General features: G+C 44.2%; 1 protein-coding gene across 6 annotated transcripts in view; it reads left to right on the forward strand.

The window, feature by feature from the left end:
• rbfox1 (RNA binding fox-1 homolog 1) overlaps positions 1 to 18,036 on the forward strand; it is a 197,197-nt gene that overhangs the window by 25,769 nt on the left and 153,392 nt on the right. For 3 of the 6 annotated variants that reach the window (XM_028985482.1, XM_028985483.1, XM_028985484.1), the window contains exon 2: positions 3,996 to 4,043. The exons of the other annotated variants lie outside the window; for them this stretch is intronic. In XM_028985482.1, the coding sequence (XP_028841315.1) occupies positions 3,996 to 4,043 (48 nt within the window). The remainder of the gene's footprint in view (positions 1 to 3,995; positions 4,044 to 18,036) is intronic. 6 annotated transcript variants of the gene reach the window in all.

An 18,036-nucleotide genomic window follows, 5' to 3' on the forward strand; every position in this document is an offset into this window, starting at 1 on the left:
AGGGTGTCTGATAAATGCTGTAAATGTAAATGTTAACTTCCTGTCTATGTCTGACCTATGTCTCGGTTGTTAAATTCACCCTAGCCAATGACAGTCCCTACATAAATATGGAGATGTCTATTAGGATTAAATGCATTTAAGTTGTTCTCAAACAGAGCCGCGTGGCTTCGGAAACACTTGCTGTGTGTCTACGTAGAGAGTGGAAATCAGGTGTGATCAGATGAAAATATGAAAATGCACACAGCGCCATGTCACACTCTAAATGAGCCCTATCTCACGATGATGACCTCCATTCTATGTATGCCAGCTGGTTATATTCCATTTGGACACGGCCACGTTATGTGGCACATTGTCTACTACAAATCACGCACAGACCCGTTGAAGCTGCATAATATTTTGAACTAAAAAATTGATTTGAACTTGTATTCTTCTATCCAAACTACACCAACCTGTCAGTGTTAACGTCACCATCTGAAACCATTCAGTACAGTGCCGTTTCATTGTCAATGGAACAAATTATCTTTGTGCGTGTCATTTTTTAAGAGAAAATCTGCAGGCATAACAATCCCCCCGATCTAATATTATGTGGTATAACTGCACTACGCACAGCCTTTGCACCTCATTTCCCATTGCAGTCCGATATTCTATTGATGGGTTTATCTCTTCACTGAAGTTCACCCGTTTTGAGAACAATAACATACCTGCATGTGAACGCTTTCAGTTCCCATGGACACCACCATGCTTTTCCCGTGAAAGGATTTAATTAGAATAGCAATGGCACGCCTGTTATTACTGATACAGTACGTGGTAGGTTTTTTTCCCCCCTCTGTTACAGTAAGAAGCTGAATAAAGCGGAAACCACCCAGTTGGATCAGAGCAAATGGGAAATTGTTCTACTCTGCGCCCTTTTAGTGAAACGCCGGCACACAGAGGCACAATGGACTCCCAACCCCCTTACTGAGGCTTTGTGTTGGCCTGTCTGCTTCCTGTGAACATGATGCGTATCCTAAGAGAAGGCTAACCTTTCGCGAGTGTTGTTTTGCAGCTGAGACGAGTCAGGGACGTGACGTGGTGCAGAGGGGGGCATTTAGCATTCTCTTTGGTCTTGATATGTTTGGGCACAATCTACTCCCAGTGACAGCTCACTAATTCCAATCAATACATTATTTAATGAAGCCGCAAATTGTAAAGTAGGACAGTGGAAGGAAAACAAACAGTCGGAGTGGTGACAAAATCGTGCTGGGAGGAATCGAAAGGTCCAAAGGTGTCAGTGCGCCCAATCACCCTCTCCGAATTTCTTAATTTTTCACTGGTATTTTTTAAATGTTTGTGAGATGCCGTTTTTTGAAAGCGAACTCACAAAAATAGAGGAAGCAATATTAGGATGGTAAACCGCACTGGGTCTTAAAATGAGACCGCTTTACTCCGTAGCTTTTCATAGCTGGAAGCCTTGTGTTTGTGCGTGTTTGTGCCAGGAAGGAGAGCAGGAGATCAGAAAACACTGGCCTTCCCCAAGCCAGCAACAACACCGCGCTCGGACTGCCTTTTCCTTGGAAACATGTTCGCAGGGTGGAGATCTTAGCCGTGTCCAGCCTTCATCTTCACACACTTCAGCCATCGGCGCCATCTGCTCAAACCCACTCACAGACTGGACATTGGCAGCATTTGGGTACACACATCAACCAGGCTGACATGCCGTACCCAAGCCCACTCAAGTCCTCACTAGCCGCTCGCGCTAGGTACCGTCCCAAGCTGTGACTTTTCCGTGAGGCATCTTTTGTTCTTTTGTTCTCTGATGTGGCAAAAGAGGACGATTGTCTCTGATCACTGCATTCCGGACACCTCAGTGCCATTTCTAGTGCCTTTTAATTGCTGTTAGCAATGCCAGCACATCTGCTACCAGGTAAAAACCTTTGTTTCTCAGTGCCATTGAAAAGTCTGCTAGTCTACAATTTCTCTCACAGCAATGCTGTTAGTGCTAGGGCTAATTCCTGAGTAATTACTTGTCTGTTACAAACGGACAAAACGCTGTATATGGTAATTGTAAGCGGTTTGCAGAATTCAGATGAGTTGAGCTCAAAATAAAATGCATCGGATATTCCGCATTTGTGGTCCACAGGGCTCAGAATGGAATGATAATCACATGTCTATTTTAGAATGATTACAATATGATAATGCATTTTTTTTTACCCACCAGCAACCATGAATTAATGATGATTTTTATCAACCTGCTGCTACACGTGGCAGGCTGGAATGAAATCATGCTGGACCGTGGCCTCCAAGGGCAGGGCTGAGCGACGTGGACTTGCATGTTAAATCATTCGTGCACAAAATCCCAACATAGCAAACATACATTACAGCCACCACCTGACTGATCACTATTGGTCAAAGACAGTAAGCATTCTTAATTGTCAAAATCCAATCCATCAGTGTTTTACGGTAGTCGCTAACCTTACTGTTATTCTAGCCATAAAAGACCCAGAAGCTACTAGTATGAAACACACTGGTTTGATTTCTTGATGCCACGTTACTCGCAGGTTTTCGGATGAAGATAATTTCGAGATTGGCGAGGTGAAAATAGCCTCTATACATCGTGACTCGTATCACAGTTGCGTTTGGGGCGCGAGCGGCGCTTTGGCCCGGGCTGCGTTACATGGTGTCTGGGCCTCGACTTGTGGCGCATTTACAAATCACACTTGGCAGATTGCTATTCGTAACCGTTACATGGCACCGTATTCTGGCCTACATATAACCTACGGAAGCGACAGGGACGGTTTAAAGAAGAAGAAAAAACAAAATGAAGACCTTGGTCGCCACGCAGCAACGGGCCACAGTCAAGAACTGTAATTGGCTTTTCCCCCTCATGATATTTACCTTCATCGCCCGCGCCCGCTTTGTTAATAAACAGAGTGTGTTCTGGGTTTTTGAAATGTTAATGTGTCATTTTGATAGCAGGACGTGGTTAAACAACCATCGGTTATTTCATTCTGAAACAAAAGCCCACGAACAAACACCGGGCATTTTCTCATTATAAGACCGTGGGCCGACCGTGGCTCTTCCACACGGCCGCTCCCGGGTAGTGGAAGGGGGTGGGGAGACGCCTTTCCCGTGTTATCACTGCCATCTCCTGGCCCAACACGGACGCGGCCCTCTCCTTTTGTCCTCCGTGGGGCCGTCTGCTCAGGAGGGAAATAGTCTGAAGCCGGGACCGGGGACCGGGGACCGGCCGTTCCATCACGCCGCGTCTGTCGCGGTGACGGCGACACGGGGGACAATTAAGGCGCTCTGACCGGCGAACGTGGTCCGATTGTGCAAAACAGAAACGTGATCCGATTGTGGCGCGACGCGTGGACGTCGCGTTGTCGCGGGTGGGCTGCGTTATTCGTGACACGTGGAGCGTTTATGATTCAGAGTCAAACGAGCCGATGCTGCTTTAAACGTCGTAGTCGTGCCTGCAAAAAAAAAGAAGAAGAAGAAGAAAAGAAGCAGCAGCAGCAGCAGCAGCATCGAACCCATCTGCTGTCGGCGCGTCGGCTTAATTAAGAGGAAAACATTCCGCTTTATGCAAATGAGCGGCGCCGGGCGAGCTGCCCTCGCAGCGCCGCCTTGTTACCACGTTATAAATACGCACGTGTTTTCGGGGTCTTTTCGACGGCGACGTGGGTGCTATTCGCAGTAGAAGGAGAGAAAAAAAAAATGAAATAAAAATATTACAAAATAATAAGAAGGAAGTGTGCAGGATTAGTGTCAGGATGTTAATGGGCCCGATTGATATTCCGGGGTTCCCGGAACGACCTGCGTGCGTTACTGTCGGAGGGGCGGGGGCTTAATACACGAATAATAATACATTAATCACACGTAACAAATATATATAATCAGTATTTTAAAATAAAATACTGTCGCACGCGTGTGTTCACGGCCTTATCGAGGCAGCGGGGCTCTTCGGAGAAGAGGGGTGTCCAGGTTTGACTAATGGCCGCCTGCCTCTCTTTCAGGACCCAAGAGCTGAGAGTAGCAGCGGCGTAAATAAGGACGTCGGCACAGTGAGTAAAAGATGGACGTTGCATTTTCTGTGTGTGCATTTCCCTTTAATCTCCGCAGTCGGATGCCCAGGGTTGTTTTTTTTTTTTTTTTTTTTTAAAAAAAGGTACTTCGTAGATGCTTCGCAAAGTCTGCCAACAAAAGTGCTTGGCAAAGCTTTACTGCATTTGAGAACGAGGGAAATTTTAATTTTTTTTTTTTTACAATGTGTGGGGAGTATCTGTCAAGCCTCACATCTAAAACCCATCACATTTCACGGTTCTTCGTTGGGTGGTGGAAACAGGCGGCTTTTCTATTTTGTGCACGTTCGACAAATCACAAAGGACGAGGTCACTTGAGGTTCTTTCTTTCTTTTTTTCCCCTCTTTCATCTGAAGTGTCTCTTTTTTCCTCAGGAAGGAGCTGAGATGCAAATGAGGAGCTGTTCTTCAAAATCCAGCAAGGTCCCCAGGTGGGGCGAACACAGACATAGGGTGATGAGGTAGAATGTTGAGGAAAAGATGCCAATATTGACCGTGTCTGGGGATGGCCGAAGGCACGGTTTAGCGCATTAATCCGCCGAGATTGAATTTGTCTCATAACTGACAACAGATGCAATCGAAGGTGAAAGCAAGCTGCTGTATTCTAATGTCTTTTTACCCCCTTCTTTCATCATGGCGTGGCCATGGAGCTTTGGAGTTTTTGGGCGGCTTAAGTATGCATGCGATATTGACAGATCAAGGGCTGAAAAAGCACCAGATGTCAGCAGAAGATCCAGATGCCGCTTGTGGCCAACTTAGCCAACGTTGTGCAGAAGCATGGCCTGACTTTTCAGCACTTTCACAAGCTTGATGTCTTCCAGTTGTGAGGCTCGAAATCAGTCACATGAATTGTGTCATCATGGACGAGGAATTGAACTTGCAAATAACAAATTATGCGAGGAGGACCGGCGTGTGAATATAAAATCAATAATTCTTGGTCGCTCTGATCAATTTGTTCCGTGCCCGCGATGCTTGTGTTGCTTACAAGTGTCCTAGTTCGCTTCATACGTGGGACCTGGACCTTCCGGACTGGAGCCCGCAGGAACGGCGCTTCTGTCACCACCGTGGCCGTTGCCTGCGTCCACACCTGATAACATTTGGCAGCAGTGGAGTCGCCTGCGCGGAGCTCGCACCTCTTCTTTGGCCGGCGCGCCGGTATATACATAGTGCATGGGTGCTGCGCCCGTCCACCAGGGGGAACCCGGTGAATATGATTATGCTGATTATGCTGCTCCCCCCCCCCCCAACCCTCTATATTTCATATCTCTCAGATCAATAAAACTCAAGGCAATATGTTTCGGTTCTGATGTGGTCTTGGAGGATGCAATGAAGGGCTGTATACCCAGCGCCGGCAAACAAACATGTCGGCAAATGGAAAAGCAAAAAGGGTCCAGAGAGGCATCGGTGTCAGCCTTATTGAGATGCTATTCCTTATGTGAAGGATTTTTTCATCCTGACGTACTCTGCTTCTTGTTCCTTTTTTTTTTTTATTCAATTATGATTGTTATTTTGTCTCAGAATTCTAAAACCATTATATGATCGATTATTAGAGATAGCTATATCACAACCATATGTACAATTTAAGTAGTTTTAAACATCAGTTGCATATTCAGAATTTAGACATGCCAAAATTCAATTGAAGATTTTTTCTTGTTCTCCATTAGTGAAGCCAAACCGGGATATGAATGAAAAAATGTTTATTGTGTCAAGAAGATGATCATTATTGAGAATATATAAAGTACCTCAAAAGGTCAGTGTTCTGCTTAGGTAATGGAATAATAATTGAATAATGGTGTCATGAAAATGGTGGCGTGAATCTGTGAACACAAATCGAAAGGACAGAAACTTTTCTGCAGAGAGGGAGGCGAGCAGACAGATAAGCAAATTGTGCGAGGAGCTTCTTCCTCATAACAGGTGGATTAGGGAAGAAAGGAAGGATGATTTAGGATAAGTGGCACAGGAGGAGATGAAAGGGGCCTATTTGAAGTGTCAGCTCGGCATCACCGACACGGTGGGCCACGAGGGGGAGAAGCGTTAAACTGCCTTTATTTTTCAGAGAGTCTTCGGTGGGGTAGAGAGCTCGGGCAGGGAGGGGCTTCTCCAGAAGCTTCCGCTGATGGCCGCCGTGCGTCAGAGGAAACCGGCTCTGCCAGCTTTTGAAGTTGAGCACTGCACTTCATTGCGCTATAAGAACTGATACCAGTGCCAGCTTCAACACCCCCCTCTAAAAAACACTCACACTGGCATCTATTTCATCATGTGACCATATGAAACGCCTTCATTTCATCACTCAACGTCCCTGTTTTCTTTCCCTGAGATTCAATAGGGTGTGCAGAATATCCTAAACCTCTCATAGGCTGATGCAAATTGCATTTGAGGCTATAGCCGCGTGCACCATCAGATGGCACTAGAGGATCAGTTTGTGGCCAGGACCACTGAGGTCCCAGCTCATTCAGCGTCAGGGGAACAACATGCTGTTTCTTTTTTGCACAATTGTGGTGATTTCTGTAAACACTGTCATTATGGTCTGGTACAGTAGGCGTAAACAGAATAATGCACCAGTGGCTGTGCTTTAAACGTAAAAACTCATTGAAATGTAGCCGCTCCTCTCTCGGTATGATAATAGTCTTATGATTTGTGCATCTCCGCTGAATACGGAATAATTCCATGTGATGCGGTTGAAGTCTGAGATAACGGAGGCGCATTATGTAAGTTCAGAGTCAGCAGATTGCCATGCAAGCTGGCTTACATTCATCTGGCTGCAATTACAGTTCAGTCTAATATTTAGTAATTACTTTCTCTGTAATATTTCAGTGTTTCTTCAGAACGTGTCAAGCGTCTGAGTAGTCTCTACGTATCTGGGTCTGTGGCATCGGTGGAGAGCCCCTGATCCAATGGAGCATGAACTTTGTGTGCCTGAATACCTTCCTATTTTAACCAGTCCTGGCCCAAGCTCTCTCCTTAGTGAGGCCTGTGCCATGCACCCCCACACATGCTCATCTAGGCCATATAGCACCATCCAGTGTGTTATTTATAATGCAGGAAGGTGGGTGTGGGTGCCAGTGCTGGCAGTGTGGAGAGAGCTAGGCCCTTAAACGTGCAGCTCCGACACCGGTCCCCCAGCTATGCTGCAGTCAGGCTTCAGAGAGACAAAAGCGTTTTTTTTTTCCTTCCTCCTCCTCTCCCACTTTTCCAACTGCAGGTGAAAAATTGAAGCTGAAGTGCTCTGGCAGGATGCGAAAGGCACTGCCTTGCCAGGTCTTGTACGCCAGCGTTGTTCAGCTAGAGGGGTGTGGACGTGTGATGAGCTTCAGTACAGTGCAGAGGTGTCTGATGGACACATGACCTCTCAACCTCGCTGACTACTTCATCGACTCAAACCCAAGTGATAGTGTGTAGGAAATGGACAGTTGCCAGGTTTGTATGAAATCCCCTCAACATTTCATATTTGTGAACCAATAGAAAAGAACAAATAGTTTTTTCAGTGTCTTTTACTTTTTTTTTAGCATCATTTGTTTCATGGTTTGGCATGGTTCGATTGGTACCTCAGTCTCACGTGGTGACACCTGGGGTATTGATATGCATCTGTTCTGTCCTGTAAATAAACAAATACACTGTTTTCCAGCTCTCCCTAGAAATGAGAGGTGGAAAACTGTAAGGATGCTGATACCTAATTCGCAATGTCTCGGCTGTAGGCATCTCAGGACCACGTCCACTACCAAACCAGACATACAGATATATTATCAGCACTTTAATGAATGCCTTCTGATGTGCTTCAAACTGGACAGGTGCCAGGGAAATATTCCTAAATAATATATATGTATAATTTGGCTTAACTTACAAAAAAAATGAGAACAATGTCATGATGTCATGATTTACATGTTATAATCTTATTTGTGAAATGAGTTTTGATGCACTGGCCATGTAATGATAGCAGACTGCACCTGTCTTCTGCAACCACGAGCCAAGATCATGGGCATGTGAATTGTAATTTCAGTCTTGGTTCACAAATTGTTACAGCCCTAGTAAACAAAATCATTACATTTCTCAGTATTTCAGCAAACACTAAAATAAAGCTTGAAATGTTAATGTTATGCTTACAAAGTCAAACTTTAATGAGGTATTTAAAAAATTTTAGAGCAGTATTAAAAAAATAATACAGTATTTGAGTCTCCCTCATTGGATAAAACCGTAAGCTGCAATGTACTGGACCATATCTACAGAAGAAATTTATTGGCTGATTCCGAAATACTCGGTCACAGCCAGCAAAACACCCTCCCATTGTCCATGCATTTTTTATGATATCTTGGCTGCCGACCATTGGTTGCGGCCTGCTGGTAATGGAAGAATCAAATAGTGCGGGCGACTGTTTGATAAGGTCTCATGCAAACAGAGACTTTGGGTGTACTGGAAAGCGGCTGAAGGCAGAACCCTAATAACCTTTACTTCTCCCCCCCTGTTTTCCTTGGGGTAATAAGAAAAGAAAAATGGCTGTAAAATGTCAGTAATATCATGAGGAATAGAAGATCTGAGGGGTTGCTTAATGAAAACCTCTGGCCAGTGGCAGTGTGGAGCAGAGGTGGCTGTCGGCTCACACAGGCTCTGAGCGGTAATTTCTCACCAGGCGTGGGGCGCATTCCATTACACCTACCCCTAAACACACACACACACACACACACGGAAACACACTCACACACAGACATTGGACGAAAGGCTATCGAAGCGCCATATTCTCTCTAATGTTGTCCAGAGGCCAACAGAAGAGAAAGAGAACACAGAGATTAATGTGTGGACCATTGCGTGGCTGAGGTGGCAGGGAGGCAGGAAGTCCCTGGGAGGCAGCCATTAAGCACCAATGGGGGAGAGATGGGAATCATTTAAATGACCACTAGGAACAAGAGCCAATTAACCCACACCCCTGCAGCACCATGTCACGTGGTCACTCATTTCCAGCCATTCATGCCTGCATCTCTGGGAGGGAAAATATCTAAAAAAAAAACACCTCACCTTCCAGATGCCTCTCGGAATGTGGCGAGCGGGCCTGACTGCATAATTCCATTAAGGGTTGGAATTAATCGATTTGCCACAGGCCTCCAATTTCATTAAGGTGGCACAATGCCTAAATTTCAGGTCTTGGCAGGATACAATCCTTTTAGCACGATGCCTGTTACCCAGCATAATGCACCAGGTTAAGGTTCGCGAGTGGGCAAAAGTTGGGGTGGCTTTGGGAGACGCGTTGTGTTTAAAAGACCAATGCACGTTTCTGTTTACCCCTTTTTCCAATTACCCTGACATTAGCCACCCTGTGTTCCAGTTAATCACAAAGACCGCCAGACGTGGCTCGGCCAGACAGACGCAGAGTGGAATCACACGGAGTGGCTACCTTGTCCAATGGTTCTTTAAAGATGTGGCACAACAATAATACTTGAATTACTTGAATAACATTTGCACCGTGCACAGAATACTGAGGCTACCGTTTTTGAGCTGGCAGGACTACGCGCTGAGCATGGGACTTGTTCGCTAGAGTAAGGTTTAAAGGCACCCTCTGGATCTTCATGAATAAATAGACAAAACGAGAAAAACTTGGGCTCCTCCCATTTTAAACTCTGCTTATAAAAACATTGTTTAAGGCAATAATTGCACAGAAATGACTGATATAAATAATTACACGGCAAGAACAATTGTAGTAAGATGGTTTTCCTTACGGTCCAGATAACTAACTTTCTTGTTTGATCTATTTATGTAAATCCTGGGGATAGTGGCAGTTTGAAGATAGGGCCCTGACTGCCAGCTGAGAGCGGGACTCTTGCAACTGTGTTGATGCGTGGCAACGTGCACAACTGAAATTATACATTCTCATCCCTGACGTATCGGCAGTGTAGCAAACTCCATCGTGCACTCCTTCTCAAGTACCTTTCAAAAGGGCAAAAGGATCTGTTTCAGATACAGTAGAGGAGTCCCGGTGGGCGCCATTGCCAAATGGAGCGTACCTGCTCCCCTTCTGCGGGAATTAACTCTGTCGTTTAACCGGGGCCGGCGTATTTACAAAATAAAAAGAAATCGATGTCGGCCTTCTCCATGTCCTAATTTAGTGTTCAGTCATGCCAGCCTGGAGGAGACGTCTTTATTTTCCTCTTACTGCCTGTTAATGGAGTCTGAAGGATATTTTGGATTTTCAGGTAATACAGCCAGAGCCATGGTAAAGCCTGGTTGCATTGCGACTTTAGTATTCTCCTTGGTTTATTCCTTTGCTTTCCTTAGTTTTTTTTTTAATGCTATTATTTGATTCCAGATAAGCATGGGTAGCCACGGTAATGAATTCTCTGCCAGGTGGAGCTCCTTCCTCTTTAACTCTTCTTCTGACAGAGATCAGACTTATTTCTTTCTTTCGTTCTTTATTTCGTCTTTTTCTGTGTGTTGGGAGGTCTGACTGATGGCGGACCGCAGGAAACAATCAGAGGTTGGCGAGGACCATCTGTCTCCCGCAAGATGAGACAGTCTGGGGAGGCCCCCTGTAAAACATAGTTCCCATAAGCAGCTGTCCAACTCCTAAAATTGGAATCGAGGTGCACCTTTGAAAACTGTATTGCGACACATCAGGCAATACAGCCAAAATCAATAAAGCCCACCGCTGGAATTGGGCCCCAGGTATGACCACCCGGCAAGGCATGGGAGACATTTTCAGGCGAGGTGTTTTTCACATTTTACAATCAATCTGTGGAGCGCGAATGTGAGTGCGTGGTCAAAGCTGAAAAATGCGTTCCGGGGCCGCTGCAGCGTTTTCCACTGTTGTCCGGCACGCCGATCCAGCGAGATCAGAACAAGCCTCATCTGAGTAACTACAAGACGCCTCGCAACCCAATCCCAGGCACATGAGACAGGAGCTGGGTGTCCTTATTCTGTTCTCGCTCTTCTTTTTTTTTTATTAACCCCCACTCTGATATGACGAGAGGAGACTAAGAAGAACCCGTAGAAGCCTGTAGCTTTTACTAAAACTATCGAAACTCTGCTGTAGAGCAACTTTTTGAATTTCTGCATTTATTTATTCACTGTCAGTTTTTAAGTGCCGGTTCCTATTTGCTGGTAATGGTTAAATGTTTAATATAAACCTTTATTGTTGTATTATGAGGAGTATGCATAAGCAGGGATGCAGCGATACCAATGACAGACAATAAGGACAAAACGTGATTCCTCTATTTGGGTTTTCTCACCAACATTAATCTGGGAGAGTTATTAATAGTACTAAATATATATTAGTTAATTAATGGTGATGTCATTAAAGTGCTGTCACAGTATATTCGTTTACGTTTCATATACAAGGTAATTAATTGGCTTAAGGGGAACCCAAAACAGTTAATACTATGGAACATTTCAGGCCTTTTGATTGAGTTTTTGTGGAACAATTCTTTCAGATCAGAACAAGTCTTTCAGATTAAGTAATTTGTTGGCTTGTGTAGCCCTTTTAACTTAAACTTGTTTAACCTGCAAATTAAGGAGTCTTGGTGGTGGTTTTGAAGTCACCATTTTTGAAAAGAAAGAAAGAAACAGCAGCTCTGTGTCACTGTTGCAAGGTGAGCCATTTTCCTGGTAAAAATTGTGAAGCAATTTTGGCCACCACCTCCCCCCAATTGCGGGAAAGAAGGATAAAATGCTTCGTCTCTCTCTGCAAACGGTTCGCAGCCATCTCACATCTCAAGTGTCTCACGTAAACGAACCCAACCCTGTACAGTAAATGCTGTTCTTCAGATCATTTCCCCTAAGCTGGCGGGTGCTGTTGTGAGGCGCTTGGGTGGAAGTGGCTGGGAGCACAGCAGCGCTCAAAAACGCTGGCGCCTTCCTCCCCAGCTCTCCTGGGCAGGCAGATGCTGTCGTCCTCCACTGGGGATTCGCACTCCATTTTACTGCTCCCGCTCAGCCTTAAAAGTGCCGTTTAAATCTCTTTGTTTTCATTAATCAGTCCTTAGTGCAGAAACGCAAGCGTTCACCACGCACTTCAGCAAACAGTCGGTGTATTCATAAACCTAATGCCAACCCATGAACGCACCACAGGCATGCGTCACGTGGCTCTCATTGTAGTAACTCAAAATTTCAAATAAGCATTTAATGTGTCTAGCCTCAACCTTTTTACATTTTCCTGACGAGGGCACATATACAAATAATGCATTTTTATCTCAAAGGACCCACGCCAGCACCCCGTTCTGAAAAGCTCAATGGTGAACAAACACAACAGTAAACACTTTAGTCCAGGAGCACCTCAAGGCTTTTATTGCACAACACAGAAAATTTACAGCAGACTGCATCCCGGTAGGGCTGCCCGGCTGAGGCTGTGTACAGAGGAGGCACGACGGGGCGGAGCAGCACGCTGCGCAGGAAATATTTGCTGGGTGCTTCAGCTTTTTGTGGTGCGGATGCATCGACTGCAGGTTTGTTAGCATGCTGGTAGTGCAGGTCAGCTAGGTGGAAATGCTGGCTTTGTTTCTCCGCTTCATCTTGTTCTGTACAAGGACATGTAACCCACATAGTGCAGGAGGCAGCAGTTTTTGCTCGATGTGGTGCATCAGTTTTGTGTGGCAGACTACTGTGTACACTGGGTCGGGTGCTTGATGGTTCATCTGATTACCATGCATGGGAGCATGAAAGGTGTATTTTTTTTTAGTTCTTAATTGTATGCAAAGGCCTTTCTGTGTTCTGTAGAGAAGATGAAAAGGAGCCATGACACTATTGGCCACACAACTAACATTGAGCATGTCGCCCCTTTTGCTGCCAAAATAGCTCTGACCCGTTGAGGAACGGACTCCATTAGACCACTAAAGGCTGTCCAAGACCCTGTCTCCAGCTTTCCTTCTTTGGACCACTTTTGTTATGCCCTGACCACCACTGAAGAGCTCCAGATTTGGAGGTGCTACGACCCAGCTGTCTAGCCATCACAATTTGGCTGTTGTCAAAGTCACAGTCACCTCGTTACAGTCAGCCTTGTCAAATCATTACTCTTGCCCATTTTTTCTGCTTCCAACACATCAACCTCAAGGACAACATGTTCCCTTGCTCAGTCTTTTTCACACTATGACTCTGCGGTCATAATGTTACGGCTGATCAGTGTAAGAGTGACAACATGAGAAGTTTGAAGGATTCGGACAAAATAAATGAAAACAGACACTAAAAGTGCGAAATACTTCTGAGAGGAAATAAAACGGAATAGTCTGGGTTCTTTATTTTACCAATAGATTTTGGAGGCGCAATCAGGCAACTGTATACGGTGGTGTTTCCTTATACTTTATGCCTGGTTAATTCTATGTGAGAAATTGGGATATCAGTATTCAGAAGCATACTTGAAAAGCATCCGCCCTTGCATGGTGTTTGGTTTTGAATTTGGGGGCTTGTGGAAGTCCAGCTCGCAGGAGCACTGCCAGTGCCGTTTGCTCAGTCTATCAGTGTGTGCTGTACCGGGGTGTGTTAACAGGCTTCTGAACCTCCAGGGGGGACCGGTATCTGTAGATAAAAGGGAGATTGTGCAGCGAGGGTGATAGACTGCCGACTGGAGATTTTGGTATTTAGCTATTTAACAGATGTCTCCGCACGTTCCACAACTTTTCCTTCTTAAAGAGCCTCCAGAAGAGGCAGAGCTTCCCTTGCTTTCCAGTGGCTGGGGGAGAGACTATGCTTTTCGAGATGAAATGTGTCCTCAATTCAAACACTTGACAAATCCCTGTCTCTCTCTCTCTCAGCTGTAATGGCCGGGAAGCCCCTCGCATGGCACTCCTAGTGTAATTCCCCCTTATTCCATGCATGTTGCTGCATTAAATGACTCAATAACCCACGCTTTCTGCCGAAGGCTGGCGTGAAAGGCGAAGCCTGCACCACCCGCTGGCGTGTGTGTGCAGAATCTGTAAATGTCGCTGCTCCAGACATCAGCTCTCCCAGATCACACGCAAGTCCTCAAACCAAGAACGTTTCAGGCTGCCTCGTTTCCAAAATAGCACAATACCAGTTTTTTTTTTTTTTCTGCTTGACGTCGACCATATTGGCCAAAGAGCGGATGATTCTTTTCTTACCTTCTTTTTTTTTTTTAATGAGACTCTACCTTGAAATCCATGTGTGACACAACGCCTTGTGATGATCAGAGAGCCAGTAGTTAAATTATGCTGCTGCCGCTGCTCTGACCCATTTCACTCCAGGCTCTTGGTAGCCTCTGTGCCAGCAGGGGGCAGCCAACAGCTGCGTGAAGGAAAGCTTCCATGAATACGAGGCGGTTTAATTAGTCCTCCCCTCACCACCCGCTCCTCCGCTTCTTTTACTTTTGCACTTACACCAGTCATTGGGGAATGCCATTTTCTTCATCACAGTATCGTTGAGATCAGCAATTATGCTGAAGCAGTGAAATCTTTTTTGGATAACTTTTTTTTTTTTTTCCACTCCCTCTCTCTCTCCCTCTTTCCACTCCTTGCTCGCTCCCTCCTTCTCTTTCACCCTCCTCATTTATTTTTTATATAAGCTTATTCCCCTTGAAGTGAACTCGTTATAGCTGCTCTAGTTGCTGTGGTTAGACAGGAGATTATTAACAAGGACACCTTATTGAATCCCGTCAGCTTTCCAAGTGATTTCCGGGTGAAAACTAAAGCATTTTTAAAGCCCTGCTTCCTTCGTCTACACACATCCATGCCATTTCATAAACCATGTATTTATTCCACTATGAATATATATTGAATTGTCAAGAGTGAAATTCACTTCTTTTTTTTTTTTTATCCCACCAGTTTCTGGAGCGCAGCCATCGGAATACATTAGAATAGCGAAATATTAAAAACATTGATTTATCATTTATAAATCTGGGTTGATGTATTGATGGCCAAACTGGACTGCATCCAGGCAACAATAAGTCACAGAGGCCGGGCGGCTACAGCAGTGAGATCACGCTAGCATAATTAATTAGGGCAGTTCACTTCAATGTAGGGCCTCGCGCAGGTGGAGAAGCGCAGCATTTCCGGGACTGCGGATATTTGCCCGTTTCGGTCGTAGTCCCAAGAGTGAAAAAAAAAAGTGGCAGGTTTACACTAAGTGGAGTATGCATCTATTTTTCCCGTCTGCTGAATCCTTTGCGGCCATATAAGTTTGAGATAAGGTTTTGTGTTAAATTACTGCCACTCCTTGCAAAATTAGCAAGTAAAGCAGAAAGGCGGCGTAATTTCATATTCTGTCGGGGCAGGGCAGAGGAGATCAAGTAACGTGATTATATCAATAGAGATGACCATGCTTCTCCAGATTTCTGTGGAAGGCGCAAATATGGACGAGTTACTTGAATCTGTCAAGTGGAGCCACTCACAAATCCAGGCTGCAAATGTGCTGATGAGTATTATGGTTCCGTTGCATTGTCCAGCTCTGCGGTTTTGCTGTGAAGAAGCTTCTTGTGTTTGAGGAAGACTGCAGCAAGTGTTAGGGTTTTGCATCAAAAGTTAACATTTTTTTTTGTCAATAAATGTGCCTCAAAATGCATGCATGCTTAAGGCTTTAAACTGTAACTCCCACTATATATATCATATATAATAGCATGGTGTGTGAATGTAGAGCTCGATTTTTGACCTCCAGAGTACCTCTGAAACACTGTGATTTAAATCGGCATGTGTTGCAGCTGATGCCTTCAGGAGCAGAAATGCTGGTTGTACTTTTTTTTTTCAGACATGAGGAAAGGTTGATGGGAGCCACCGGGAAAGAAAAAAGCAAATTTATAGGTGATCGTTGAGTTTCCCAAATGAAAATTTTCAATAAGCAATTCAATAAACTCTCGAGTTTAAATGGGGAGTGCAGACAGTTTATCACAGGTAAATGCAGCAGTAATGATGTCACTCAGCCGAGGGCACTTTTAGTGTCACATTGCTACCTCCTCATGGCCACTTCTGTCAATTAGACCCACAAGTCTGATTTATATGTTACTTTCCCTCTTATTAATGTGGGGTCTAATGAATCCAGTGTCTCTCCAGTGTCCAGGGACTACTGGACACACCTGACCAAAATGGCAGCTTTTGTCATCAAGCTGTCACAGATCATTTCTGTTCTGGATCTCTTTGGACAAAAAGTTTTCTGTTCTGGGATGTTTATAACTAATTTAGCACAATGACCAATACTATATTGATCTATGGGCTGCAAACAGCAAGAAATAAACATTTTCTTATGATTATTAGCAGACTCACAAAACACAAAAATAAAGCGCTATGCGGGTATTATCTTTCACAGATAATGAATGTACCTCCCCTATCACCGCCATCCCATAACATTTGCTTCCTTTGAAGATTAGACTACTAATTATTCTATCAACATGACAAATGGAAAATATTCCCCAGTCTTCCTTCAATTCAATTAATCTGCTCTTTATTTCCTGTCAGTATATTTGTAAGCATGAGCAGTAGCCAGCCATGCAGTAAATTCATTGATGTTCTTCTCTGGTTTACGACTGAACATTATGTAAATGTTCATTTTTGAATAATTTAAGATGGGATCCATTTGCATAGACTAGCAGGATTGGAGCCCATTTGTTGCGCCAGACAGGTTGGAAAGGTTGGGTGATACGTCACCTGAATGCTGGTGACCTTTGCGGTTCAGCTTGAAATCATGCTGTGTTGGGTTCTGAGGTTGATGTTTGGATGCTTGGAAATCACAAATCATAAGAGACTCCATTCAGCAAATGGTGTAGAAATGGTTTGCTTTGTGGAGAAAGTTAACATCTAGTCAATCGATTGAAGGTTGTTGCCTGAACTATGTGTGGGGTTCGAAGTTAAGTTGTAAGGGAGGTTGTGAGTGCATTTTTCAGTTTTATGAACTGTATTTGTTTGGATATGCATGTTCAATTTGCATGTAAAAAAAGTTTAAATTGTTTTTTTAATTAAGATGGTGTTCAGAATAGGTTGGGATATACCATGAGATGGCAGTCATAGACAACCATAATAGTTCTAATGTCTCACAGGATAGCATGACCTTGGGTGTATATTTCAAATTATTATAGAAAGATAGATTTCAGAATACAGAAGCTTGTTTAGATGAACAAAACCTGTGCACACAGCACACCTAGACACAAACATGACACACAGCATTGTGGTGTCTACACAACAGATCGAGCTCTCTATTTATAAATACACAATATTGGAGGTAGTGCAAGGAAAAAGTGAGCAGAAAGCAGTAAACGCTGTAGGTCTCATACAGTACGAATATGACATAACATAATATGACTCCACCTCTTTCCTTTGGCTGCTCCCGTTCAGCCGGTCAAGCTGTCCACACAATTGACCTGGCAAAGGTTTTACACCGGATGCCCTTCCGGACGCACCCCTCCCCATTTTCCTTGGCTTGGGACTGGAATCAAGGAATACTCTGTGTCACATGCATCCCCAGTTGCTGGGTTTAAACATAACATGGAATATGAATCGAAAAACATATTTATGGTTTATACGATAATATAGGTGTAAATGCAGTGGATGTAAAATTGAATTTACTGAAGTTAGTATAAAGCATAATACCACCTTTCTGGGAAGCTTTAATTGTAACCTATGTAAGAAATAGCTCATATGTGATCTATCTGATCCAAAGGAATGTCATTCTGTAAACAATGCAATAAAGCAGACATCATTTTGCAGCCCTATTGGTACCAGGCCTCTAGAGGCCACCACTTGTGTTTCACCATTGATATATATGTTTTTGGTTATCTCATCCATGTACACATAAATTCAGGAAAGATCCATTTGTTAAATCCACACATCCTTCAAATGTACAATTAGCATTAATAGTGCAAATCTAATTCTACATTCTACAATTTAAATGTGTTTTCTTGCACATACTGTAGCAGTGTGGGATGATCGAACTGGCTTTAGTGTATTCTGGGTCTATTAGATGATGCTGTTTAGCTGTGTAGAAGGATTTTCTTATCAAAGTAAATTTGCCTAATTGGGAGAATATGCACGACTCTTTAATGTTTCCTACTGTTTCTCTTTACT

Source organism: Denticeps clupeoides, chromosome 7 (assembly GCF_900700375.1).
Source record: "Denticeps clupeoides chromosome 7, fDenClu1.1, whole genome shotgun sequence".
In the NCBI taxonomy this organism is placed as follows: Eukaryota; Metazoa; Chordata; class Actinopteri; order Clupeiformes; family Denticipitidae; genus Denticeps; species Denticeps clupeoides.